Raw genomic sequence first — 26,448 nt, forward strand, 5'->3', positions numbered from 1 at the left:
AAACAAAAACGCAGAAAATAGGAAAAAAACTAAAGCACCAAATGTCACCTCAGAACACTGCAACCAGAAACGGCTTGAATATTGATAGGGGGGGAGCATAAATTAGCTGTGCAAGGGAACAAATGGGATGAAAAAAGCCTTGATTACGATGGAGACAAATTAGCTGCTCAAGGGTAAAACGGAATGAAAAAAAGCCTCAATTAGGATGGGGGGCACTTAAATTTGCTGCGCAACAGTAAAAATGGAAGCTCAGGAGCACGTTCGGTTTCCAAGACAAACTTCAAAAACAGGAACACCTATTTTGGGGTTTGCAAATGATGAATCAACAGAAGCATAGTCAATCTATGGACTTCCCTTTTTTTGAAATATTTTTATTGGTTTTTACAAATGCAAGTTTATATTAAAGACATTTATATAATCATTTCATGAGATTCTCTGAATCACATGACTTCACTCCATTCCTTTCATGGGTCCTTATATTACTGTATTTTTCGCTCCATAAGGCACACTGGACCTTAAGACGCACCTAGTTTTCAGAGGGGGAAAACAGGGAAAAAATATTCTGAATCAAACGTACTAAACTATTTAATAAACTACTGGTATATCAGAGTGAGACTAAGAGGGACAGGAACTGTTTGTTTGTTTGTTTAGTGTGCAGGCTCAAGGAGCCAGCGGATCAGCTGAGACGCAGCAGATTTGCGTAATTTTTCCCTCTCCCTCATCCTCTGCCCTCCAGTCCCCAGCAGCCTTCCTTTTTTACCTCCAGATTTTCACTGCGCTCGTGGCTCAGAGCTCGAGTTTGGGGGGTTTTTTTGCTGCTGGTTGCTTAAATTTTATCCTTCCCGATCCAACCCCTCCTGTGTCCTGCCGTCCCTCTGCAGCCTCATTGCTCCATCAGGGAGCGGGCGGACCTTCTGCTGGCTACGCACCACTTTTAAAATTGCCTTCTGGCTTTGAATCACCTGCCTCCCTTTGCTATTTTACTCAAGGTATTTGCCCTGTGCCTGGGGTTTTTTTTTCCATTTAACAGTTTGCAGCCTCTTCCTTCCGTTGCTTGTTTTGAGGCAGGATAGATTTGAGCAAGTGATCAGGACTTGGATTGCAGGGGATTCGCCATTAGCTGTGTAAAAGCGCTCCTCCTTGCAGCCTTCTATGTTGTTTGTACACGTGGCTACTGGTATCAGGTTCAGTTTGAGTAATAAGCAACCCCTGGCAGCAATAGAATGGAGCATAAAAAAGGAGTAGGGGCACTGGGACCCAGACAATGCTCAAATCTCTCCTGCCTCAAAACAAGCTGCAGAAGGAAAAAGCACGCTCCCGCTCCCCTGCCCCTCATCCCGTGCCCTCACCAGCTTTTTTTATACTTCCTGGTTTTCACTGCGCTCGTGGCTCTGAGCTCGTGGCTCCTTCCCGATCCAACCCCTCCTGTGCCCTGCCGTCCCTCTGCAGCCTCATCGCTCGGTTTAGGGAGCGCGCGGACCTTTGCTGGCTGAGGCTCGCTGTAAAGCAAGCAAAGCTAGAGCTGCGCAAAGCGGGACAGAAGCCCTTTAAGCGGCTCCCGCTTTGCTTGACTGACGGGAGCCATGGCTCCGGTCCAGTGCATTCGCTCCATAAGACGCACAGGCATTTCCCCTTTCTTTTTAGAAGGAAAAAAGTGCATCCTATGGAGCGAAAAATACGGGAATTTTTCCAAAACTACATACAGTGGTATCTCCGGCTGCAAACGGGATCCGTTCTGGAGGTCCAGACGAATCCCGAAGTTTTTGCAAACTGGAGGACCGCTTCTACACATGCATGCGGCACAACAGAATGCTTCTACGCGTGCGAGTGGCAAAACCCGGAAAAATACCAGAGGGTTACGTAACACGAGGTACCACTGTATAGATACATTCTCCACAGTCCTCATTTATTTAAATTGTCCATAAACTTATTTACAAATGATTCCTAAAGTCCAGGTAACGTTTTGATTTGCGTGCAGTAATCTCATAGGTAGATTATAATTTTTCCCCATTCTTTTTAAAAGTCCTTGTTTTCTTGATTCCTGAGTCTCGTGGCTAATTTTACCATTTCGGCAGAGTCCAGCAGTTTGGGTTGCTATTCTTCCCTAGTTGGGATTATTGCATCTTTCCTTTTTTTTTTTAATAATTTTTATTCATTTTCCAAACAAATTTTATACAATCAACAAATTATTTTGCACTCATTCTTCAATTTTTGACTTCCCTCAGTTTCTCTGTCAATCTTTCGTAAAATTTCTATTTATTGACACATTTCTAAACATGATATTGCCTTTCCCAACTCCTTTTCCTCTTACTCTCTTTTTTGCAATATTTCTTACTATCTCACAGAGTCTCTTCAGAACCAACAAGTGTTGTCTGTACATCACATATATTTTTCAGATATTCTGTAAATTTCCCCCAGTCCTCGATAAACTTTTGGTCTTTCTGATATCGAATCTTCCCAGTCAATTTTTCCAATTCTGCATATTCAGTCAATTTCCTTCTCCATTCTTCCACTGTTGGAATTTCTTCCTGTTTCCATCTTTGGGCCAGAAGTATCCTTGCGGCAGTCACTGCATATTGAAACAGTTTACAGTCTCTCTTATTAATTTCGTTTCCTACCATTCCTAATAGAAAGGCCTCTGGTTTTTTAACGAACGTATATTTCAACATCTTTTTCAATTCATTGTATATCATTTCCCAGAAGTCTTTCACCCTTTTACACTCCCACCACATATGATAGAAAGTACCTTCTTTTTCTTTACATTTTCAACACTTATTGCATGTTTTATACATTTTGGCCAGTTTAACTGGCGTTATATACCATCTGTAGAACATTTTCATTACATTTTCTTTCAACGCAGTACATGCCGTAAATTTCAACCTTTCATTCCATAATTTCATCCAATCATCATACTGTATATTATAACCAAAGTCTCTTGCCCAGTGTATCATTACTGCTTTTACCTCTTCATCTTTTGTATGCCACTCCAGCAACATTTTAGACAGATTTTTATACTCATTATTCAATACCTCCACTTGGAATTTTGATTCTTTACCTTCATACCCACACATTTTACAATCTTTTTAAAACATTTCATTAATCTGAAAGTAATGTAACCAGTCGTAAACAGATTCTTTCACCTCTTCATAAGTTTTCATTTTCCATTTCCCCCCTCTCTTGTTACCAATTCTCCATATGTTATCCACCTCCCCCTCATATTAATTTTTTTTCACACTCATCACTTCTAATGGTGAAATCCAATGGGGGAGTCTAGGTTCCAACAAGTTTTTATACCTCTATCAATGATCTTCGGAAGATGTGGTTTTCGAAACCTTTGTGAATTTTTTTCTTCTCATACCATAGATAAGCATGCCAACCAAATCTGTTATCAAATCCTTCTAAATCTAACAGCTCTCCATTCTCTAATTTAATCCATTCCTTTATCCAACAGAGGCATGATGCTTCATAATATAATTTCAAATCTGGCAGGGCGAAGCCACCTCTTTCTTTTGCATCTGTTAATAACTTAAACTGAATCCTTGGCTTCTTACCCTGCCAGATATATCTTGAAATTATTTTTTGCCATTCTTTAAAAATTGATGCCCCCTTGATTATCGGCAGTGATTGGAAAAGGAATAACATCTTTGGTAGCACACTCATTTTTATCGTAGATATTCTCCCCCAAAAGGACAATTTCAGTCTTCCCCACACCTCCAAATCCCTTTTTATTTCATTCCACATAGGTAAATAATTGTTTTGAAACAAATCAATGTTCTTGGGGGTTAACCATATTCCTAAATACTTCACTTTGTTCACCACTTCTATAATAATAATAATAATTTATTATTTATACCCCGCCCATCTGGCTGGGCCTCCCCAGCCACCCTGGGCGGCTTCCATAGAAACCAAAAATACAATAAAATATCACACGTTAAAAACTTCCCTGAACAGGGCTGCCTTAAGATGTCTTCTGAATGTCAGGTAGTTGTTTATCGCTTTGACATCTGCTGGAAGGACGTTCCACAGGGAAGGTGCCACTACCGAGAAGGCCCTCTGCCTGGTTCCCTGTAGCTTTGCTTCTCGCAATGAGGGAACCGCCAGAAGGCCCTCGGTGCTGGACCTCAGCGTCCGGGCAGAATGATGGGGGTGGAGACGCTCCTTCAGGTATACTGGACCGAGGCCGTTTAGGGCTTTAAAGGTCAGCACCAACACTTTGAATTGTGCTCGGAAACGTACTGGGAGCCAATGTAGGTCTTTCAAGACCGGTGTTATATGGTCTCGGCGGCCGCCCCCAGTCACCAGTCTAGCTGTCGCATTCTGGATTAGTTGTAGTTTCCGAGTCACCTTCAAAGGTAGCCCCACGTAGAGTGCATTGCAGTAGTCCAAGCGGGAGATAACCAGAGCATGCACCACTCTGGCGAGACAGTCCGCAGGCAGATAGGGTCTCAGCCTACGTACCAGATGGAGCTGGTAAGCAGCTGCCCTGGACACAGATTTGACCTGTGCCTCCATGGACAGCTGTGAGTCCAAAATGACTCCCAGGCTGCGCACCTGGTCCTTCAGGGGCACAGTTACCCCATTCAGGACCAGGGAATCCTTCACACCCGCCCGCCTCCTGTCCCCCAAAAACAGTACTTCTGTCTTGTCAGGATTCAACCTCAATCTGTTAGCCGCCATCCATCCTCCAACCGCCTCCAGACACTCACACAGGACCTTCACCGCCCTCACTGGTTCTGATTTAAAAGAGAGGTAGAGCTGGGTATCATCCGCATACTGATGAACACCCAGCCCAAACCTCCTGATGATCTCTCCCAGCAGCTGCATGTAAATGTTGAAAAGCATGGGGGAGAGGACAGAACCCTGAGGCACCCCACAAGTGAGAGCCCAGGGGTCTGAACACTCATCCCCCACCACCACTTTCTGAACACGGCCCAGGAGGAAGGAGCGGAACCACTGTATGACAGTGCCCCCAGCTCCCAGCCCCTCAAGACGGTCCAGAAGGATGTTATGGTCGATGGTATCAAACGCCGCTGAGAGATCCAGCAGAACTAGGAAACAGCTCTCACCTTTGTCCCTAGCCCGCCGGAGATCATCAACCAGTGCAACCAAGGCAGTTTCAGTCCCATGATGAGGCCTGAATCCCGACTGGAAGGGATCCAAATGGTCTGCTTCTTCCAGGCGTGCCTGGAGTTGTTCGGCAACTGCCCGCTCAATCACCTTGCCCAAGAATGGAAGATTTGAGACTGGGCGATAGTTGGCCATCGTGGCCGCATCTAAAGATGGTTTTTTAAGAAGCGGTTTAATAACCGCCACTTTCAGCGGGTCTGGGAAGGCTCCCTCACGGAGGGAAGCATTCACCACCCCACGAAGCCCATCGCCCAGTCCTTCCCGGCTAGCTTTTATAAGCCAGGATGGGCAAGGATCCAGGAGACAGGTGGTTGGTTTCACTCGTCCAAGCAGCCTGTCCACATCCTCGGAGGTAACAGATTGGAATTGATCCCACTCGACTAGACAGAACTCTAGCACTCTCCCACCCCGGCCCTGCTCCCACGGTGGAGTCTACTTCTTCCCGAATCTGAGCGATTTTATCTGCAAAAAACTTTTCCAGGGAGTCTTCTCTTCTCATGAGGTGGCCAAAGTATTGGAGCCTCAGCTTCAGGATCTGTCCTTGCAGTGAGCACTCAAGGCTAATTTCCTTAAAAATGGAGAGGTTTGATCTCCTTGCAGTCCATGGGACTCTCAAGAGTCTCCTCCAGCACCATAGTTCAAAAGCATCAATTCTTCAGCTTTCACTTCCATACATCACTCCTGGGAAAACCATAACTTTTACTGTACGGACCTTTGCTGGCAAGGTGATGTCTCTACTTTTTCATTATATACCATTTCCCAAAATGATACTGTTATCTTACATGACCACCACATATAGCAAAAGGTACCCACTTCTTCTTTACATTTCCAGCAGATATTTGAACTTACTCTATACGTTTTAGATAACTTACTAGAAGTCAAATACCACCAGTACATAATTTTCATGTAGTATGTTATGTCCTAAGTCCCTTTCCCATTTAGTCATAACTGATTTGACCTGTTCATCCTTTGTATACCGTTCTAGGAGCAAGTTATACATTTTAGACAGATCTTTTTATGTTATTTCCTAAGAGTTCTTTTTGAAATTGTGATGTCTTATAACTAAAACCTTTCTTTTTGTCTATCTTAAAGATATTGTTTAGTTGATGGTACTGTAACAAGTCAGTTACAGCTTCCCTTATCTCTTCAAAATCTTTTAATTTCAGTTGGTTTTCAACTTCAGTTAACAGCTCTCTATAAGACGGCCAATTACTTCTACTATTCAATTTTTTTCAGAGATATTACTTCCAAGGGAGAAAGCCACCAGGGTTTTTTACTCAAGCAAATTTTTTTCTTTTTTTTTTTTAATTTCTTTTTATTGAGTTTCGTTTAAATAACCAAAAGAAAAACCAAATCAACAATTACACAAAGAAAACAGAAAATAAGTAAGTAGATGTCCAGTCATAACATAAGAATAACATCAGATTCCATTACAGTTCTTTATCTTCACACTTAGATCTTCATATCTTCAAATGCTTAAATCAGTCCCCTACACTGATTGACCTCCATCCCTCCCGATTTCAGGCTTCTTAGTATAAATAATTTCATTCTCCTGCAGCTAATAATTATTACTGATTTACACATCATAGGATCTATATCGAACCTGCTATAGTTTTTAGGTTTCTATAATTCCCTTCAATATATATCATAAATTTATTCCAATCGTTAATGAACTTTGTATTTTTTTGGTTTCTAATTTTTTGTGTCATTTTTGCTAGTTCAACAAATTCGAATAATTTTGTTTGCCAATCTCTAATTGCTGGGGTATTTGGGTTTTTCCAATTTTGGGCGATTAATATTCTAGCGGCAGCTGTGGCATACTGGAATAATGTCTTATCTTCTTTTCTGATTTCGTCCCCAATTATACCTAGTAAGAAGGCCTCTGGTCTTTTGGGAAATGTATATTTAAATATTTTTTTTAACTCATTATAGATAAGTTCCCAATATTTCTTCATTTCGTCGCATGTCCACCACATATGGAAAAAATTACCTTCTTTGATTTTACACTTCCAGCAGTTCTTATTTCCTGTTTTATACATTTTCCCTAACTTTGCCGGTGTGATGTACCACCTATACATCATCTTTTCTAAATTTTCCCTAAGTGTGACACATGCCGAGAATTTCATTCCATTAGTCCATAATTTCAGCCACTTATCATATTCTATATTATATCCCAGATCCATTGCCCATCTTGTCATAACCTCTTTTATTTCCTCATCTTTGGTGTCCCCTTCTAATAAAATGTTATACATTTTAGATAATAATTTGGATTTACCTTCAATTATTTCTATCTGAAATTTGGATTTCTTCTCGTTCATCCCTACTTTTTTATCTTCTATCCATGCTGCATTTATTTGATGGAATTGTAACCAGCTTGTTAACTTATCTTTCAGCTCCTCATATGTTCTCATCTTCCATCCACTTTCTGATCTTATCAGTAGGTCTTCATAGGTCAGCCTGACTCCTTCCATATTTACTTTTTTAATTATTAAAATATCAGTTGGTGATAACCACCAAGGTGTTTTCCATTCTAGGAGTTTTTTATTTCTCTCCCACACTTCATATAGAGCCCCTCTAATAATATGACTTGAAAACCCTTTGTGTACCTTTTCTTTGTTTTGCCATAAATAGGCGTGCCAGCCGTACCTATTGTCGAACCCCTCTAGGTCTAATAAATCTGTGTTTTCCAGATTAATCCAATCTTTGATCCAACAAAGGCAGGCGGCCTCGAAATATAATTTCAGATTAGGTACCGAGAATCCCCCTCTCTCTTTCCGATCTGTAAGAAGTTTAAATCTAATTCTCGGCCTTTTCCCTTGCCATATAAATTTTGAAAGAGTTTTTTGCCAATCCATAAACATTTTAGAGCCTCTGATCACTGGGATATTTTGAAACAGAAATAACATTCTTGGAAGTAAATTCATTTTTATTGCTGCCATCCTTCCCGTCCACGAAAGCTTCACTCTATTCCACGTATCTAGGTCTTTTTTAATCTCCTTCCATGTTGTAAGATAATTATCTTGAATCAAATTTATATTTTTTGTAGTTAACCAAATTCCCAGATACTTTATTTTTGTTGACACCTTAATTCCATTTTGTATCTCCAATTTTTCACTTTCCTCCTTTCCCAAATTTTTGATCATCATCTTTGTCTTTAATTTATTTAATTTGAAACCAGATACCTTGCCAAATTCTTCCAACAGCTCCAAGGCCTTACCAACACTTTTTTGCGGATTTTCCAGGGATAACATCAAATCATCCGCATACGCTTTTAGTTTATATTCTTTTGTTCCTACTTTAATCCCTCGGATCTCTGGTGTTGCTCTTATTTTATTTGTAATTACTTCTAGTACCATAATAAATAGAAGCGGGGATAGAGGGCATCCCTGTCTTGTTCCTTTTTCAATTTTAAGTGAGTTTGTTAGGTTATTATTTATAATCAATTTTGCAGATTGTTTCGAGTATATTGCTTTTATTCCTTCCATAAACTCGCCCTCCAGCCCTGCTTTCTCCATACTCTTCAACAGGAACTGCCATGAGACATTATCGAATGCCTTTTCGGCATCGATAAAAATCAGCGCCGCGGGTATTTCATTCTTACATTCCAGGTATTCAATAATATTTATGGTGTGTCTTACATTATCCTTGAGTAAGCTATTTGGAAGGAATCCTGCCTGATCCTTATGTATTAGATTTACTAGACATTTTTTAAGTCTGCTTGCCATCACCTCCGCAAAAATTTTATAATCATTATTTAAAAGTGATATGGGTCTATAGTTTTTAACGTTCAGTTTATCCGTGTCTGGTTTAGGGATCATCGTAATGTGAGCCTCTTTCCATGTCTCTGGTGCCCTTCCTCCTCTTAATATGTTGTTCATGATGTCACACAGCACTGGCGTTAATTGGTTTCCCAATACTTTATAATATTTGGCTGACAATCCGTCCGGTCCCGGAGCCTTCCCTGGTTTCATCTTCCTTATCGCATCTTGAATCTCTTCTGCTTTTATGGGATTATTTAATTGAATTCTTTCTTCCTCTGTTATGGTCTTCCCGCTGTAGTCTTCTAAATATTTTTCTATACGGGTTATAGTTGGTTTTCAACTTCAGTTAACAGCTCTCTATAAGACGGCCAATTACTTCTAATATTCAATTTTTTTCAGAGATATTGCTTCCAAGGGAGAAAGCCACCAGGGTTTTTTACTCAAGCAAATTTTTATACTTCTCCCATACCCTACAAATTGGTTTTCTTACTATATGATTCTGAAAAGCTCTATGCACCTTGGCCTTTTCCTACCATAAATATGCATCCTATCCATTATTTGTGTCCTTCCAGATCTAAAATACAGTACCTGTGTTTTCAAATGTAATCCATTCCCAGTTCTAGTTTCAAACCCGGCAGGGCGAAACCTCCTCTCTCTCTCTTACATCTGTTAATAATTTATTTTTTATACTTGGTTTCGTCCCTTGTCAAATAAACCTAGATATATCTTCTTGCTATTTTTCAAAGCATCCTGCGTTGCCTATTGCCTGGACTGATTGGAATAAAAATAACATTTTTGGCAATACATTCATTTTTATTACTGATATTCTTCCCCAAAATGATAAATTCATTCTTCCCCATATCTCTAAAGCTCTTTTTATTTCTTTCCACTCATTCTTGTAATTGTCTTTAAAAATATTAATATTCTTAGCTGTCAGACAAATCTATCAGTATTTGACTTTTTATGTATAACTAACTCTGTTTTCTGTTGTAATTCCTTTTGGTCTTGCTCCATTGTGTTTTTTACCAAAAACTTAGTCTTATTCTTGTTTAGTTTAAAGCCTCCGGCCTGCCCGAAGTCCCATATCTTTTCTACCACATTCGGTGGAGTATTTTTGGGATCCTTCACTGTAATTACAAGGTGAACTGTAAAAGCTTTTAATTTATATGCTTTATTTTCTACTGTTATTCCTCTAATTAATTTCTCCACTTTTTCTCTCTCGCCAGGGCCTCTAATACCAAAATAAATAATAATGGTGATAGGGGATATCCTTGTCTTGTCCCCTTCGTTATTTTACACTTTTCTGTTATAACCTTATTAACAATCAGCATAGCCTGTTGGTAAAAATAAATTGCATCAATTCCTCTCCAAAATGCTTCCCCAAGATTCATTTTTTCTTTTATCTTTTTCATAAAAGCCCATGAAACATTATCAAAAGCCTTTTCAGCATCTATAAACATTAAGGCCGCTTTTTTTTCATTTCTTACTTTCAAATATTCAATAATATCAGTTATATTCCTTATATTCTCTTTCATCTGACGTCCTGGTAGACAGCAGGCCTGATTGTGATGATTTTTTTCTGCTAAAACACCTTTCATTCTATTGTCCAAAATATGATCAATACTCTAAATGGAGTATTTTTCTCACTTTTAGTTCAAGAATTATTGAGTTGTGGTCCAAAAGAGTTCTTGGTTGTATTTCTGCTTTTTGAATCTATGTAATTCCATCCTACAGGAATGATGGCCAACAACTTGGATAGCTTGAAAAAAGAGGATTAGACTGAAAGCACAGGAAGGCAGAGGGTTCCTGTACTCAGATCCTGCTTGCTGGTTTCCCACAGGCATTTAGTTGGCCACTGTGAGAACAGGATGCTGGACTAGGTGGGCCTTTACCCAATCGAGCAGGCTCTTCTTATGTTCTAATACAGACATCCCCAAACTTGGCCCTCCAGATGTTTTGGGACTAAAACTCCCATCATCCCTAGCTAACAGGACCAGTGGTCTGGGAAGATGTGAATTGTAGTCCCAAAACATCTGGAGGGCCAAGTTTGGGGAATCAAATATATTGCAATATTTTTACAGTTACATGTGGCATAGTAACACGAAAGTTTTACTTCTTAGTCATAGGAGAGACTGTTACTCGATCCAGTGATCATTTCCTCCCTGGGAAAAGAGAAATATCGAGATGTGTCTAAGAAGCCAATTGCACCATAGATTATAAAATAATGCAGTTTATTAAGTGTGAATGGAGTGATCATGTGTTGTTCTTGCAATTATCTCACCTGCATTCCTAAAACTTTGGAACATAGAGAGGACAATGGAGAAATGAGACAGTGTTAAAATAGGAGAAGGTGCATATTAGGATTGACATGTGTTCAGTTCCTTTCTTGTCTTTCTTGTAAGTCTTAACAGGATTCTCCCCGCCCCGACCCAACTCCCAAACAGGTGAGGAAGATGATTGCCAGAATTCTATGGAGCCATCTGTGAATTCATTGGGAAGAACAAAGAAACAGTTTAAATGCATGGAATGTGGGATGTGTTTTAGTCACAGTGGAAGACTGAGGACACATCAGCGAATTCACATAGTGGAGAAACCATTTAAATGTACTGACAATCGAAAAAGCTTCAGGGAAAATGGAACTCTTAGAAAACATCAACGAACTCATACAGTGGATAAACCATTTGAATGTATTGAATGTGGAAAGTGCTTCAGTCAAAATGGAAAGCTTAGAATACACCAACGAACTCACACAGGGGAGAAACCATTTAAATGTATTGAATGTGGAAAGAGCTTCAGTGAAAGTAGAGCACTAAGAAAACATCAACGAACTCACACGGGGGAGAAACCATTTAAATGTATAGAATGTGGAAAGAGCTTCAGAAGAAGTGAACACCTTAGAATACACCAACGAACTCACATGGGGGAGAAACCATTTGAATGTATTGAATGCGGAAAGCGCTTCAGTCGAAATGGAAACCTTAGAATACATCAACTAACTCACACAGGGGGGAAACCATTTGAATGTACTGAATGTGGAAAGTGCTTCAGTCGATATGGAACACTTAGAATACACCAACGAACTCACACGGGGGAGAAACCATTTGCATGTATTGAATGTGGAAAGAGCTTCAGTCAATATGGAACACTTAGAATACACCAACGAGCACACACGGGGGAGAAACCATTGAAATGTATTGAATGTGGAAAGGGCTTCAGTGAAAGTGGAGCACTTAGAAGACATCTACAAACTCACATAGAGGAGAAACCATTTAAATGTATTGCATGTGGAAAGGGCTTCAGTAAAAGTGGAGACCTTAGAATACACCAAGGAACTCACATGGGGGAGAAACCATTTAAATGTATTGAATGTGGAAAGAGGTTCTGTAGAAGTGGAACACTTAGAAGACATCAACGAACTCACACAGAGGAGAAACAATTTAAATGTATTGAATGTGGAAAGAGCTTCAGTAGAAGTGATCAACTTAGAAGACATCAACTAACTCACACGGGGGAGAAACCATTTAAATGTATTGAATGTGGAAGGAGCTTCAGTGAAAGTGGGAAACTTAGAATACACCACCGAACTCACACGGGGGAGAAACCATTTAAATGTATTGAATGTGGAAAGAGCTTCAGTAGAAGTGGACACCTTAGACTACACCAACGAACTCACACGGGGGAGAAACCATTTGCATGTACTGAATGTGGAAACAGCTTCAGTCAAAATAGATACCTTAGAATACATCAACGAACTCACACAGGGGAGAAACCATTTAAATGTATTGAATGTGGAAAGAGCTTCAGTTTTAGTGGACACCTTAGAAGACACCAACGAACTCACACGGGGGAGAAACCATTTGCATGTATTGAATGTGGAAAGCGCTTCAGTCAACATGGATACCTTAGAATACATCAGCGAACTCACACAGGGGAGAAACCATTTAAATGTATTGAATGTGGAAAGAGCTTCAGTAGAAGTGGACACCTTAGAATACATCAGCGAACTCACACGGGGGAGAAACCATTTAAATGTATTGAATGTGGAAAGAGCTTCAGTCAAAATGTAATACTTAGAAGACATCTACAAACTCACATAGAGGAGAAACCATTTACCATATTTTCCCCTCTATAACACGCAGATTTTTTCTCCTAAAAAGTAAGGGGAATTGTCTGTGCGTGTTATTGAGCGAATGTGTGGTCCCTGGACTGGCGCGAGTGAAGGCAAAAATCAGGCAAATATCAAATTGTCCGGAGAAGGGAAGCCTTGAAAAGAGGAAGCTGCTGCTTTCCTGCATTCTGCCTCAGGGTCTTACTGCCCACCCACTTCTGTTTCGTTACTGTGTTTGTTCAAACGGAACAAAGAGCAGAGAAAACCCCTTCCCTCCAGGCAAGCAGAGGGGAAAGCAGAGCGTCCTTCCTTCTAATTCCTCTCTGTGCTCCGGTGGTGCTGCTGCTGCGTCTAGGGACTCGCAGGCAACATGCAGGTGGGGGGGAGAGAGAGAGCTGGCTGGGTGGGGGGGGGGACTTTTGCCTTCCTTTCCTCCCTCCGGTAAAACCCCTCTCCTGCATTCTTAGCCAGCTGCTTCTCCGCACACCCCTCTCAGTGCTCCTTCTCGCTTCTATGTTTTTCCTTCCCTCCCCACTTAAAACGTGGTAACAAAGCACGGATCCACATGGATCCTCAGGATCTTTGCATTGGGCCACCCCAAATTCACCATCAGATCACATAGCATGTCCATGGCTACAGCCTGCACCAAAAAAATCACGCACCCACTGTTGCCTGGGGCTGCAATGGTACAAAAATGTGGTTACAAAGCACAGATCCACATGGATTCTCAGGATTTTTGCATTGGGCTACCCCAAACTCACCGTCAAATCACATGTCTGTGGCCACAGCATGAAGCACAAAAATGATACATCCACCGTTTCATTCAGAATTTTTTTTCTTGTTTTCCTTCTCTAAAAACTATGTGTGTGTTATGGTCAGGTGCGTGTTATCGAGCGAAAAATACGGTAAATGTATTGAATGTGGAAAGAGCTTCAGTAAAAGTGGAGACCTTAGCATACACCAGCGAATTAACACGGGGGAGAAACCATTTAAATGTACTGAATGTGGAAAAAGCTTCAACAGGAAGGATAAACTTACATTACATTGGCAAACTCACACAGCGGAGAAGCTTAAGTCATTATGGAACCTTAGGAAACATCCACTAATTTACATGGGGAGGTCTTAATACAGTGGTACCTCGGGTTAAGTACTTAATTCATTCCGGAGGTCTATTCTTAACCTGAAACTGTTCTTAACCTGAAGCACCACTTTAGCTATTCGGGCCTCCTGCTGCTTTCAAGCCGCCACCGCACAATATCCATTCTCATCCTGAAGCAAAGTTCTTAACCCGAGGTACTATTTCTGGGTTAGTTAGCACAGTCTGTAACCTGAAGCTTATGTAACCTGAAGCGTATGTAACCCGAGGTACCACTGTATAGTACTTTCTAGAGCAGCCTTTTTCAACCTGTGGGCCCCCAGATGTTGCTGAACTGCAACTCTCATCACCCCTAGCTAGCAAGGCCAGAGCTCAGGGATGATGGGAGTTGTAGTCCAACAACATCTGGGGACCCACAGGTTGAGAACCGCTGCTCTAGAGGGTTTTCTGTTGGAATTATTAGATTGTCTGCGAAGGCTCTGACCTTATAGGCCTTTTGTCCTACTTTAATTCCTTCTATTCTAGGGTCTTCTCTTACTGCTTTCAAATACACTTCCAGAAGTGTGGTAAAGAGGAGAGGACAAAGAGAGCAGCCCTGTCTTGTTCCCTTAGAGATATTAAAAGCTTCTGATCTTTCACCATTTATAATTAGTCTGACTTTTTGGGAATTATAAATTGCTTTATACCACTACATATTTTCTCACCCAAACTCATCATTTCCAAATTGTTTTGTATGAATGCCCCTGAAGCATTATCCAATGCTTGCTCCACGTCCACCAAGATCAGGGCTGCCTTTTTATCTGGTCTCATTTCTAGGTATTCTGTTGTATCTACTACCAATCTTACGTTGCTATAAATTTTTCTTCCGCGCAGGAAGCCTGACTGATCTTTCTTTATTAAGCTTGCCAGGATCTTTTTCAATTTATTGGCCAAATTTTTTGCAAATAATTTATAATCTGAATTAAGAAGTGAGTTTGGTCTATAATTTTTAATTTACTCTAAATTGGATCCATATTTCAGTTCAATGTAATTAGGGCCTCTTGCCATTATTCTGGCACATGTCCTCCTTCTAAAATTTTGTTCATTATTTTTTCTAACACCGGTAATATGGTCTCTTCCAATTTTTTGTAATTCATTATAGAAATACCATCTGGACCAGGGACTTTACCATTCTTAGAAGTCACAATTCCTTCTTTTATTTCATTAATATTAATAGGGGCATTTAAGTATTTCTATTCTTTCTCTTATTTTTGCCAGTCTATTGTTTATTAAAAAAAATTCCTATTTTTTCGTCAAGTTCTTTCATCTCACTTCCATTTCTGTTGTTGTTTTGCAGGAGATTTACCGTACTTTTTGCTCCAAAACACGCACTTTTTTGCTCCTAGAAAGTAAGGGGAAATGCCTGTGCGTGTTACGGAGCGAATGCACTGGATGGCCGCTTGCAGGGCTTTGCACGGCTCTAGCTTTGCTTGCTTTACAGCCAGGAGGAGGGGCTCTCTGAAAGTAAGCAAAGCGAGAGCCGCTTACACGCTCTATGAGGCTCTCGCTTTGCTTGCTTTAAAGCGACCTACGGCTCGGAGGATCCGGGGAGGAGGGAGGGAAGGAGAGCCATGGCAGCAAAGCGGGCAACAGCCGCTTACACGGGAGGAGGGACAGACGGGAGCCATAGCGAGCTGGGAGGAGGCAGGCAGTTCAAAGCCAGCAGGCGCTTTTAAAGTAGCCAGCAACAGCTGCTGCAGCCTCAGCTAGCAAAGGTCCACGCGCTCTCTAAACGGAGCAATGAGGCTGCAGAGGGACAGCAGGGCACAGGAGGGCTTGGATCAGGAAGGATAAAATTTAAGCAACCAGCAGCAAAAAAAAACCCCAACCTGGAGCTCTCAGCCACGGGCAGCGCAGTGAAAACCAGGAAGTAAAAAAAAAGGCTGGGGAGGGCACGGGATGAGGGAGAGGAGAAAACTAGGCAAATCCCCCGCTTCTCAGCTGTTTTCAGGCAGGATAGATTTGAGCATTGTCTGGGTCCTAGTGCCCCTATCGTTTTTTTGTGCTCCATTCTATTGCTGCTGGTGGCTGCTTATCACTGATACCAGTAGCCACGTGTACAAACAAAGTAGAAGGCTGCAAGGAGGAGCGTTTTTACACAGCTAATGGCGAATCCCCTGCAATCCAAGTCCTCCTCACTTGCTCAAATCTATTCTGCCTCAAAACAAGGAGCGGAAGGAACAGGCTGCAAACTGTTAAATGGAAAAACCCCCAGGCACAGGGCAAATACCTTAGGTATACCTTTAAAGCAACAGTGCTCTTTTCCTCCCCACTCAGCTCTCCGAAAAGCTCCTCCACACACCTCACATGTGCTCCTTGTCCCTTGCATGCTTTTCCTTCCTCCCCACTTAAAACGTGGTTACAAAGCACGGATCCAAATGGATCCTCAGGATTTTTGCACTGGGTCACCCCAAATTCACCATCAGATCACATAGCATGTCCATGGCTACAGCCTGCACCCAAAAACACACACGCACCCACTGTTTCATGGGGCCGCAATGGCGCAAAAACGTGGTTACAAAGCATGGAGCCACATGGATCCTCAGGATTTTTGCACTGGGCTACCCCAAACTCACCATCAGATCACATGTCTGTGGCCACAGCATGAACCACAAAAATCATACATCCACTGTTTCATTTAGAATTTTTTTTTCTTGTTTTCCTCCTCTAAAAACTACGTCCGTGTTACGGTCAGGTGCGTGTTATAGAGCGAAAAATACGGTAGTTAATGTGAAAGCACAAAACAACCACAAAGAATCTTGAGGCAGGTTACACATTTATTCCAGTTCAGTCTTTGGTTACTGACATTTCTATCCCACAACCCTATCCACCTAGCAGACTGCCTCTCTCCCCTGCCCCTAAAAGCCCATCAGTAAAATTTTCTGCAGAGACACGGGGGATTCTTCCATGACAGTTGTCACTTGCTGACAATGCAGAAGGAGGCCACCTTGGTGCACCCAGAAGATACCAGATGTTGGTTGTAGTTACGTCTATACAAAGTGCATAGCCTTTGACCCTGTTGGGTTGAAATAACGACAGACAGGTAGCGAGTGTCATCTGGGAGGCATCTCCTGCGCAAGTCTCAAGGAGCCTCTTTTATTGAATATTACAACATTGCCACATATGTGCTTATTGCTGATTGGTTAACACAAGTACAAAGCAAAGGTTGCATTAATCGCCAATAGATTAAAGGCTGGGAAAGGGTGCACAGAACTAGACAGGCATGAAGACCACCTAATTAAACTTTTACTAGTGATTGATACAGCATTCATCCGTAGATGTGGTCAACTATGCATTAAGAACAAGTCAGGTACGAACTCAATGAGAACTGAACATTCTAAGGTGGTGAGTGACTGTCTTAGAACGGTTTGTGTAGCGTTATGTGCAGGAGCGAAACTTAAGAGCAAGACTTCCCATCAGGCCACAGTCGTGTATAGGATTATTGCATCCAGCATCCCAGCAGACCCTCCATAAAGAAATGGGGAGGAATGAGGAGCCTGAATAGCTGACTAGAAGGAAAGGTACCCTGGTAAGCTTCTGTCGATTCTTGAGTGGGGCTTTGTATCATTTAACTTCAAAATGTGGAAAATGTTTGTGGGGCCTTCTCCTCCCCCTGTTGCTGCTGCTGAGTGGGGCCCTGGATATCTGCCCCAAACGTTTTCCTTGATGGTAGCAGGATGGGAGAAGTCAAGTGCCCAGAATCAAAAAGGAAAAGTATTTTCTGCATCTTTTCTTGAACAAAATGGGTATGTCTGAAACCTCAGACAAAGTCCATGTTGACAGTATCAAAACTGCTATTCATAACCCAGTTAATATATTTATTACTGCTGATATAAAGAGTCTATCCTTCAGAGAAATACAATATAATTCTGTCCGAAACAAACACTTTAACCAGATAAACTTGCCTTCTGGGAGGTGGGGCAAGATGCTGAGGGAATCTATTCTATCCTGCGGGGGGGGGGGGGAGCTCAATGCACCCAGAAGATTCCAGTTGTGGGTTGTAGTTGCATCTATACAAAGTGCATAGCCTTTGCCCCTCCATAAAGAAAGAAATGGGGAGGATACAAGAGCTGGAATAGCTGACCAGAAGGAAAGGTAACCTGGGAACGTCATGTTGATCGACCACTCCAGCTCCCTGACCCCAAGAAAAGACCAGTCCAGGGAGGCAGGTGAGCATTACAGCTAAACCCCACATTATGCTCTCCAGTAGCTATTCCTTCAGACAGGCCTATTTTCATTCAGTCTCCAGTGTGTCCATGGTTTTATGCGTTTTACGTTTCCTTTCCCCCCTTCCTTGCAGTCCTGACAAAATCCAAACCTCCATGCCAATGCTTTCAGCCCCAGAAGAGGAGCTCCCCTTGGTGTCAAGGGAGGGGGGGTCCAAGGGAGCATCTGGAGCCCTGCCATTCCTTCTGGCGCTGGTCCCTTCCCTTCCTCTCTCTGCCATCCCAGGGCCACTCTTGACTCCCCAGCAGGAGACTGGATCTGTCTGTGATGGTGAGATGTCCTGGCTGGTTGAAGGACCACTTCCTGTTTCCTGGAGCTCCATCCTTCTTTCTCATGCAAGGTGGAGTCTTGGAGCAGGTGAAGATTGAGCACACCTAAGGGCGACATGGGGGGGCGTTCTGCTTAACCTTTCCCCGTCTGCTCCTTTTCTGGATCAAACTCCCCAGCTAATCTGTCTAGCTCCTACTGCTGCTGCATGTCACGGTTCCTGTGTCTCTGGGGTGTTTCTTTGAGGAGAATACAGGACACGGCAAAAGACAGCGTGTGTAATGAGTGTGCAATAAGGTAGACAGAGGCTGAGCCCTCCCTGTAATGCAAACAGGGAGACTTCTGTCCAGGAGATTTCTGTATCAAAAATTCTTTGCTGAGGTGGAACGGGGGACTAAGTGTTATGTATTGAAGTTCTCACCCTGGCCACCAGGGGTATTATGTATATAGTTTTCACTCAGGTCCACGTCAGTTAATTTCGGCGGGAGACCCTGGCTTCTTGTTGTTGTTACAATGTTGACAGCCGGCTGCCTATAAAAGCAGGCCAGCTGAGCTGTTTGAGTCCAGTTCAGTTCCAGCTTAGTATAAACAACCACTTGGAGAAATCTCTGTGTCGTCTGCCATATCCACCCACAATTTAATACTAAGTGAGGTTGGAGTGGAACCATGTTTACATGAACATGAGAAGGCAAAATATGCTCTCCGTTTAAATATTTATTAAAATAATTTATTCTGTTACCCAGAAGAGTTATTTTTTGCTGTAAACTACTTCATACATTGTAAGAAGTGGGTCCTGAGACCCTTGATCCCCTTCCTTAAAACACCATCTGAACAAAATTGGTGAAGCAGTAAAGAGTTTATTGAGGACTAAAGGTAAAGGGACCCCTAACCATTAGGTCCAGTTGCAGACGACTCTGGGGTTGCGGCACTCATCTCACTTTACTGGCCGAGGGAGCCAGCGTACAGCTTCTGGTTCATGTGGCCAGCATGACAGCCACTTCTGGCGAACCAGAGCAGTGCACGGAAACGCCATTTACCTTCCCGCTGGAGCAGTATGTAATAAAAAAATTTAAGGTCTTATATATATAATAAATGTTCATAAATGTACCAACGAAGCACATACATAGATATGTGGACCACATATCTGGAGCAGCACAGGAAAAGCAACAATATTCAAATTTCTGTTGCAGACCGCCTTTTCTGTGATGTAGGTATGATGTATGGAGGGGTGGTCTTGAGGGCAGGGAATTTAAAAGGGCTATATAAGGGCAGGCAAACCTTTGTTCTGGGTCCTCCTCTGTTCTCCTGCGTGTGAGGGGAGCACCCTGTTGCAACAGTTCAATAAAGATCAGGCTTACTAGCTGCTTTGCTTCTCAATATTCTCTGGTTGGCCTCTGTTATTTTCTCCTACTGATTGAGAACCAGCAAAGGACTCTATAAAGGCTCTTGTGTCCCCCATAAGGGAATATGGGCAGATTTTGTCTACAACAGGTACCTATTTATCTACTTGCAGTTTGATATGCTTTCGAACTGCTAGGTTGGCAGGAGCAGAGACAGAGCAACGGGACTCACCGCTTCACGGGGATTCGAACAGCCAACCTTCTGATTGGCAAGCCCTAGGCTCCACCAGCGTCCCTTATTGAGGACAATATGGGGCTCCAAAGCAGGCACAGTCCAGCTGGGGCAAAGAATGAGCTTTTATTCCCTATGCACACGTTCCCTCCCCCGTCTTCCCATTGGTTGGGTGCTACAAGGTTTTCCTTCCCCCAGTTATCAAATAACAGACAAGAGGCTGAGACTTCTCCTTCCTCCTCAGAGTTGCCTCCACTTCCGGCTTCACCAGCAGAGATAAAATCGGAGCTTGCAAAGGAGGGAAGGAAGGAGGCGGGAAGCGGGGCTGCATCGTGCGGAGGCGGAGGAGGGGCTGCTTCCTAATCAAGCCTCCTAATTAAGCGCGTCACTCCCTGCCTCCCATGCGGGGGCTCCCATTCCCGCCCCCGCTGCCCAGGATTTCGGGTGAGTTCAAAGGCAATGGCGGGGAAGGAGGGAAGGGGCTTTGCGAGGGGGTCCAGGATGAGAAGCCCCGGGACGGGGAGAAGAGAAGGGAGGGAAGGGAGCTGTTCTCTTAAAGGGGGCCATGAAGGGGGGGGAGAAGCTTCCTCCTGCATGGATCTAGTACAAAGGGAGTTGCAGGGAAGGAGGCGGGCAAGGGGAGAGGGGTGGGCATTGCTGGCCAGGATCGCCTTAATAATAATTTTAATTTTAATATCTATACCCCAGCAGAAGGCCCCTCAGAGGAGGACCTTATCTTTAGGCAACAGGCGAAAGGCCTTTGGCTCATTAAACAATCTATGGACTTCACAACTGAATTGGGGGGGGGGTGTTGTTTTTATTTCTTACTCTGCTATGCATCTCTGTGTTTTTCTCTTGTAAGCTGCCCTGTGATCTTTGGAAGAAGGGCAGTATAGAAATGTGAAGAATAGCTGTAAAAATAGGAAGCCCTCTTGCGGTCAAGGGGGGGCGGTTGGGACAGAGTCTCTGATCAGCATACATAACAGGATGGGCTTAGAAGGGAATAATACTAATAAGAATAAGAATAAATAATTCATTACTTGCACCCTGCCCATCTGACTGTGTTGCCTCAGCCACTCTGGGCAGCTTCCAACAAAAACACCAACAAATTTAAAACATTAAAACCTTTCCTATATAGGGCTGCTAGCAGAATACTTCCATTTTGTAGAAATGGCCTTTGAATTTAAAGAAGTGCCCTCTTTAAGGAACCACGTCGTGTAAACGTGTATGTTGTCCTCTAGGTCCAAACACATAGTATGAGCAAGCAGTGCTCCAAAGTGCTTCTCTTGTGAACTTGCCATCTAAGTTGTTTACTCCTGACCAAAACTCCTGTTTCCCAAAAGGACTGGAGGGGGCAGGTCTCCTCATCACTTTTAACCCCCCCACTCCCACCGCATGGAAGGCAGAGGACGTGTTCATTCACAATCCCAGTAAACCATGTGTGTATCTGAGGTGAACCAGGCGCTGCCGCTCCTTCCCCTCTCACTGGGCAGCAGAGGAGGAAACGGATGGGTTTGAAGGCTCTTTCCCTCAGCCGCCTCTCTCCCCTGAGCAACAAGAGCAAAGGGTGTTTGCAGGGCAGGAAGGCAGAGGAGGAGGCAGCGAGAACAGAGAGAGCAGTGGGTGGATCCCCCGCCTCTCGCAGGGGGTCCAGATGCAAGCAAGGGGCTTCCTTCTTCTCCATGCAAGGGCCACCCATGTATTCAGAGCAGTCCTTTGCAGATTAACTCTTAAGTTCCAAGGGATCTACTCTCAGGCCACTAATGTCATACCATGCCAGCCTTAGGAAGGGAGGTGGGACAGGCAGGTGAAAGAAATTGCCAAAGGTGTTTGAAAATGGGTGGGGGCTCCTGGGAAGGGGTCTTTTTGTATGCAACAAGTGCAGTGGGGATGCTGATTGCCAAGGGATAGAAAGGAGATAAAATTCCATCAAAAGAGGAGTGGCAAGTAAAAATCCTTCAATATATAGAAGTAGCATAGATGACGGAAAAGATCAGAGATCGATCGACCCAAAAGTTTAAAAGGGAATGAGAAAGCTATAGATAATATTTAAAACGACAGTGTCCTCTTATAAAAACTTTAGAATGCTTCAAATAACTCTCTTAATTGAATAAGGTACAAAGAATTCAGACAAGATTTAACAAAGATAAAGTTTATTGAAAAATAGAGGCAAGTAATTAAGAAAATTGCCAACCTAGCAGTTTGAAAGAACGTCAAAGTGCAAGTAGATAAAGAAGTACCGCTCCGGCGGGAAGGTAAACGGTGTTTCCATGCGCTGCTTTAGTTCGCCAGAAGCGGCTTAGTCATGCTGGACACATGACCTGGAAGCTGAGTGCGGACAAACGCCGGCTCCCTCGGCAAGTAAAGCGAAATGAGTGCCGCAACCCCAGAGTCATCTGTGACTGGACCTAACGGTCAGGGGTACCTTTACCTAATTAAGAAAATAAATAACCTATATCAAGGAAGTCGGAAGTAGATGGCTGGAATAATTTTGTGCATTCATGATGTATGTTTCTATTTCTTTTTGTAAGAAATGTATTGTGCTTTTTTGTTTTGTTTCTTTTCCTTTTTATAAGCTTTTGGTGTGTGTGTGTGTGTGTGTGTGTGTGTGTGTTTGTGTTTGTGTGTGTTGATTTTAAACGAATAAAGATTGAATAAACAAAATAAAATAAATAAAAAAGGAAGGGAGGTGATGAAAGGAATTGCCAAAGGTGATCGAAAATGGTTGGAGGCTCTTGGGAAGGGGGTGCCTAGCAGCAGAATGTATTGGGCAGGAGAATCCCTGCAGGGGCTCTCAGACTCCCTTGGCTTCTTCTTCTTCCCTCCCTCCCAGGAAGCTGCAACTTGCTCTGGCTTCTGCGCTCCTCAGGAAGCTGAACCTGCAAACCTAGCTGAGACTGAACCTGCAACCCTGGCCAGGATGGAAGGAGGAAGATGGACGGGTGACCTGGTCAGGCTGTCTCCCGCATCCCTCCCCACAACCTCTGAGCATTCCCTCCCAGGACCCTTGGAGAAATCTGGTGAGTTCCAGGGGAGAGGAGATGGGGACAGGGATAGATGGATGGTGGAGGGAGAAAGAGGAAAAGATGGAGAGGAGACAAATGGAAGGAAGTTCCTGACAGGAAGAAGGAAGAGGTGAGGCCTTCTCCAAAGCAGCTCTTTGTTTCTTGAATCCCTTTCAGAAAGTAGTGGGGGCAGATTTTCTTCCTCCAGGATTTTAAATCTTAGGAGTTACAGTGGTACCTCGGTTCTCAAACTTAATCGGTTCCGGAAGTCTTCCAAAACCGAAACGTTACAAAACTAAGGCATGCTGTCCCGTAGAAAGTAATGCAAAATGGATTAATCAATTTACAATCTAACAAGGCCATTGATCCATAAAAAGAAAGCAATAATCAATGTTCTGTACCATAAAATAAATAAGGCAGCTTTGTAGATGATAAAAATTAAAACTATTTTTTTTTGTAACTGTACTGATGATGTACTGATGAAGTGTGCATGCACACGAAAGCTCATACCAAGAACTAACTTAGTTGGTCTTTAAGGTGCTACTGGAAGGAAAAAAAAATTTTGTTTTGTACTGGTGATAGTCAGTGTTTGAATGGGGAGCTTTTATCCCCTTCCACAGTCAATCAATCAATAAATCAATCAATCATAAAACAAAAAAACAAGCCTCAGTCAAAAATGAAAAAGCCACACAAACAGAAACGCAAAAAATAGGGAAAAAAATAAAGCACCAAATGTCACCTCAGAACACTGCAACCAGAAACAGCTTGAATATTGATGGGGGGCCACTAGGGGGCGCATCGGAAGATGGCTGACAATAACATCTCTCCAACCCACACGAGGTAATTTGGAGGCTATGATGGGAGTAATTAGCCTCCCTAACCCCCCCAGGATGGTGGGGGGGACTGCCCTTGCCTGCTGTGCCCTATACCACCCCCGAATTTGTGGGGATGGGGGCACTAGGCACAAAGCCCTCCTGTGGAATTCCGGCACTCCTGGATGCCGTCCCTGATTCAAAAGAAACAATTTGGATGAAGGAATGCACATATTTCAAGGAAGGAGGGGGAGTAAAGACTGCTAACAGAAGAGATCTCTGATAAAACAAGACAAGAATAAAACATGAGAAGATACGCCAAGACACAGTATGGCAAATGACTGATGGGGGAGGGGAAAAAAACTTTCCTTTCTTTCCTTATGTGATTAAACAAGAATCCCCTCCCCTCACGTGTCAGAATTGTCGTTTTAAGGTCTTAAGCTGTGGATTTAAGGCTGTGTGGAGATAAACTTTCGAACCTAAGCATGTTTTAAGAAGAGCGTGGAATGTATAAGAGCTTGGGAATGACGCAGTTAAAAATGCCGTCGCCATATTGGGAAGTTCTGTCGGAGGTCTTGAGTCTGGGAGGAGAAAGAGAAATAGAGCTGTTTATATATTGTGGGTTAAACTCCTCAGAGGGACTTAAAAGCGACAGTTTTGCGAGATTATGATGGAAAGAGCAATGTTATCTATGAAGGAGATGATATATGGAAACCATCTCGATTTGAGGATTGGAAGAACGGAAAATTCACACAGCATTATTATTGCTGTTTATTGGCTTAAGGAAACTATCAGAAGATATCATAAAGAAAAAAGAGAAAATATATGAACAAGATGTGATGTGGAAACAGCAAGATAAGATTGGATAGAATTATGAACTCTGTTTGGACTGATTTGGACATTAACGCAGCAGCAAGAAGATGATCAGAATCCCCCTTCGGATCTTGAAATATGGGTCCCCCCAACAAAATTTAAAATTCGGCTTTGTAATTCGGAATTTATATGATGTGATTTAATTTGATGTGATTGGCCGGTTAATAAAAATTATTTTTTAAAAAAGAATATTGATGGGGGGGGAGCTTAAATTAGCTGTGCAAGGGAACAAATAGGATGAAAAAAGCCTTGATTACGATGGAGACAATGTAAATTAGGTGTTCAAGGGTAAAACGGAATGAAAAAAAAGCCTTAATTAGGATGGGGGGGCACTTAAATTTACTGCCCAACAGTAAAAATGGAGCTCAGGAGCACGTTCGGTTTCCGAGGGAAACTTCAAAAACAGGAGCACCTATTTCTGGGTTTGCAAATGATGAATCAACAGAAGCATAGTCAATCTATGGACTTCCCTTTTTTGAAATATTTTTATTGGTTTTGACAAATACAAGTTTATATCAAAGACATTTATATAATCATTTCATGAGATTCTCTGAATCACATGACTTCGCTCCATCCCTTTCATGGGTCCTTATATTAATTTTTCCAAAACTACATACAGTGGTACCTCCGGTTGCAAACAGGATCTGCTCCGGAGCTCCAAACGGATCCCGAGGTTTTTGCAAACCGGACGACTGCTTCTGCACACGCACACGGTGCAATAGAGTGCTTCTACGCATGCGAGTGGCAAAACCCGGACAAATACCAGAGTGTTACGTAACATGAGGTACCACTGTATAGATACATTCTCCACAGTTTTCATTTATCTAAATTGACCATAAACTTATTTACAAGTGATTCCTAAAGTCCAGCTAATGTTTTGATTTGCGTGCAATAATCTCATAGGTAAATTATAAATTTTCCCCATTCTTTTTTAAAGTCCTTGTTTTCTTGATTCCTGAGTCTCGCGGCTAATTTTCCCATTTCGGCAGAGTCCAGACGTTTGGCTTGCCATTCTTCCCTAGTTGGGATTATCGCATCTTTCTATCGTTGGGATAATAACTTCTGTGCAGCTGTTGTCTCATACATAGTCTTTCCTGGTCTTTTGGGATCTCAGTACCCGTAATTCCAAATAAATAAGCTTCTAGGTACTTAACAAAATTTATTTTAAACATTTTTTTTAATTCATTATATACCATTCCCCCAAATGATACTGTTATCTTACATGACCACCACATATAACAAAAGGTACCCACTTCTTCTTTACATTTCCAGCAGAAAGTTGAACTTACTAGGAGTCAAATACCACCAGTACATCATTTTCATGTAGTTTTCTTTCAATGTACAGCAAGCTGTGAATTTCAGATTTGTTTTCCAAAGCCTCTCCCAATCTGCCATTTGTATGTTATGTCCTAATTCCCTTTCCCATTTCGTCATAACTGATTTGACCTGTTCATCCTTTGTATACCGTTCTAGGAGCAAGTTAAACATTTTAGACAGATCTTTTTATGTTACTTCCTAAGAGTTCTTTTTGAAATTGTGATGTCTCATAATTAAACCTTTC

The 26,448-nt window shown here is 42.4% G+C and overlaps 3 protein-coding genes across 4 annotated transcripts in view; all 3 read left to right on the plus strand.

Annotated features, from left to right (window-relative positions):
* Positions 1-15,264, plus strand: part of LOC310756708 (uncharacterized protein) — a 53,586-nt gene extending 38,322 nt beyond the window's left edge. The window contains exons 2-3 of the mRNA XM_083601311.1: positions 11,333-12,998; positions 13,903-15,264. Of these exons, the coding sequence (XP_083457437.1) occupies positions 11,359-12,998; positions 13,903-14,122 (1,860 nt within the window). The 5' untranslated portion in view covers positions 11,333-11,358 and the 3' untranslated portion in view covers positions 14,123-15,264. The remainder of the gene's footprint in view (positions 1-11,332; positions 12,999-13,902) is intronic.
* LOC310758102 (uncharacterized protein) overlaps positions 1-26,448 on the plus strand; it is a gene marked incomplete at its 3' end in the record, with an annotated part of 30,240 nt that overhangs the window by 809 nt on the left and 2,983 nt on the right. The window contains exon 2 of the mRNA XM_083604039.1: positions 23,031-23,217. Within this exon, the coding sequence (XP_083460165.1) occupies positions 23,118-23,217 (100 nt within the window). The 5' untranslated portion in view covers positions 23,031-23,117. The remainder of the gene's footprint in view (positions 1-23,030; positions 23,218-26,448) is intronic.
* LOC310756789 (uncharacterized protein) overlaps positions 20,284-26,448 on the plus strand; it is a 56,748-nt gene continuing 50,583 nt past the window's right edge. Inside the window, exon 1 of one of the 2 annotated variants that reach the window (XM_083601566.1) lies at positions 20,284-20,641. The gene's annotated coding sequence lies outside the window, so the exon portion shown is untranslated. Of the gene's footprint in view, positions 20,642-22,476; positions 22,909-26,448 lie in introns of those variants that run through there. The other variant, XM_083601563.1, reaches the window with a different exon arrangement.

Source organism: Podarcis filfolensis (genome assembly GCF_964270895.1).
Source record: "Podarcis filfolensis genome assembly, chromosome: 2".
NCBI classification, from domain to species: domain Eukaryota; kingdom Metazoa; phylum Chordata; class Lepidosauria; order Squamata; family Lacertidae; genus Podarcis; species Podarcis filfolensis.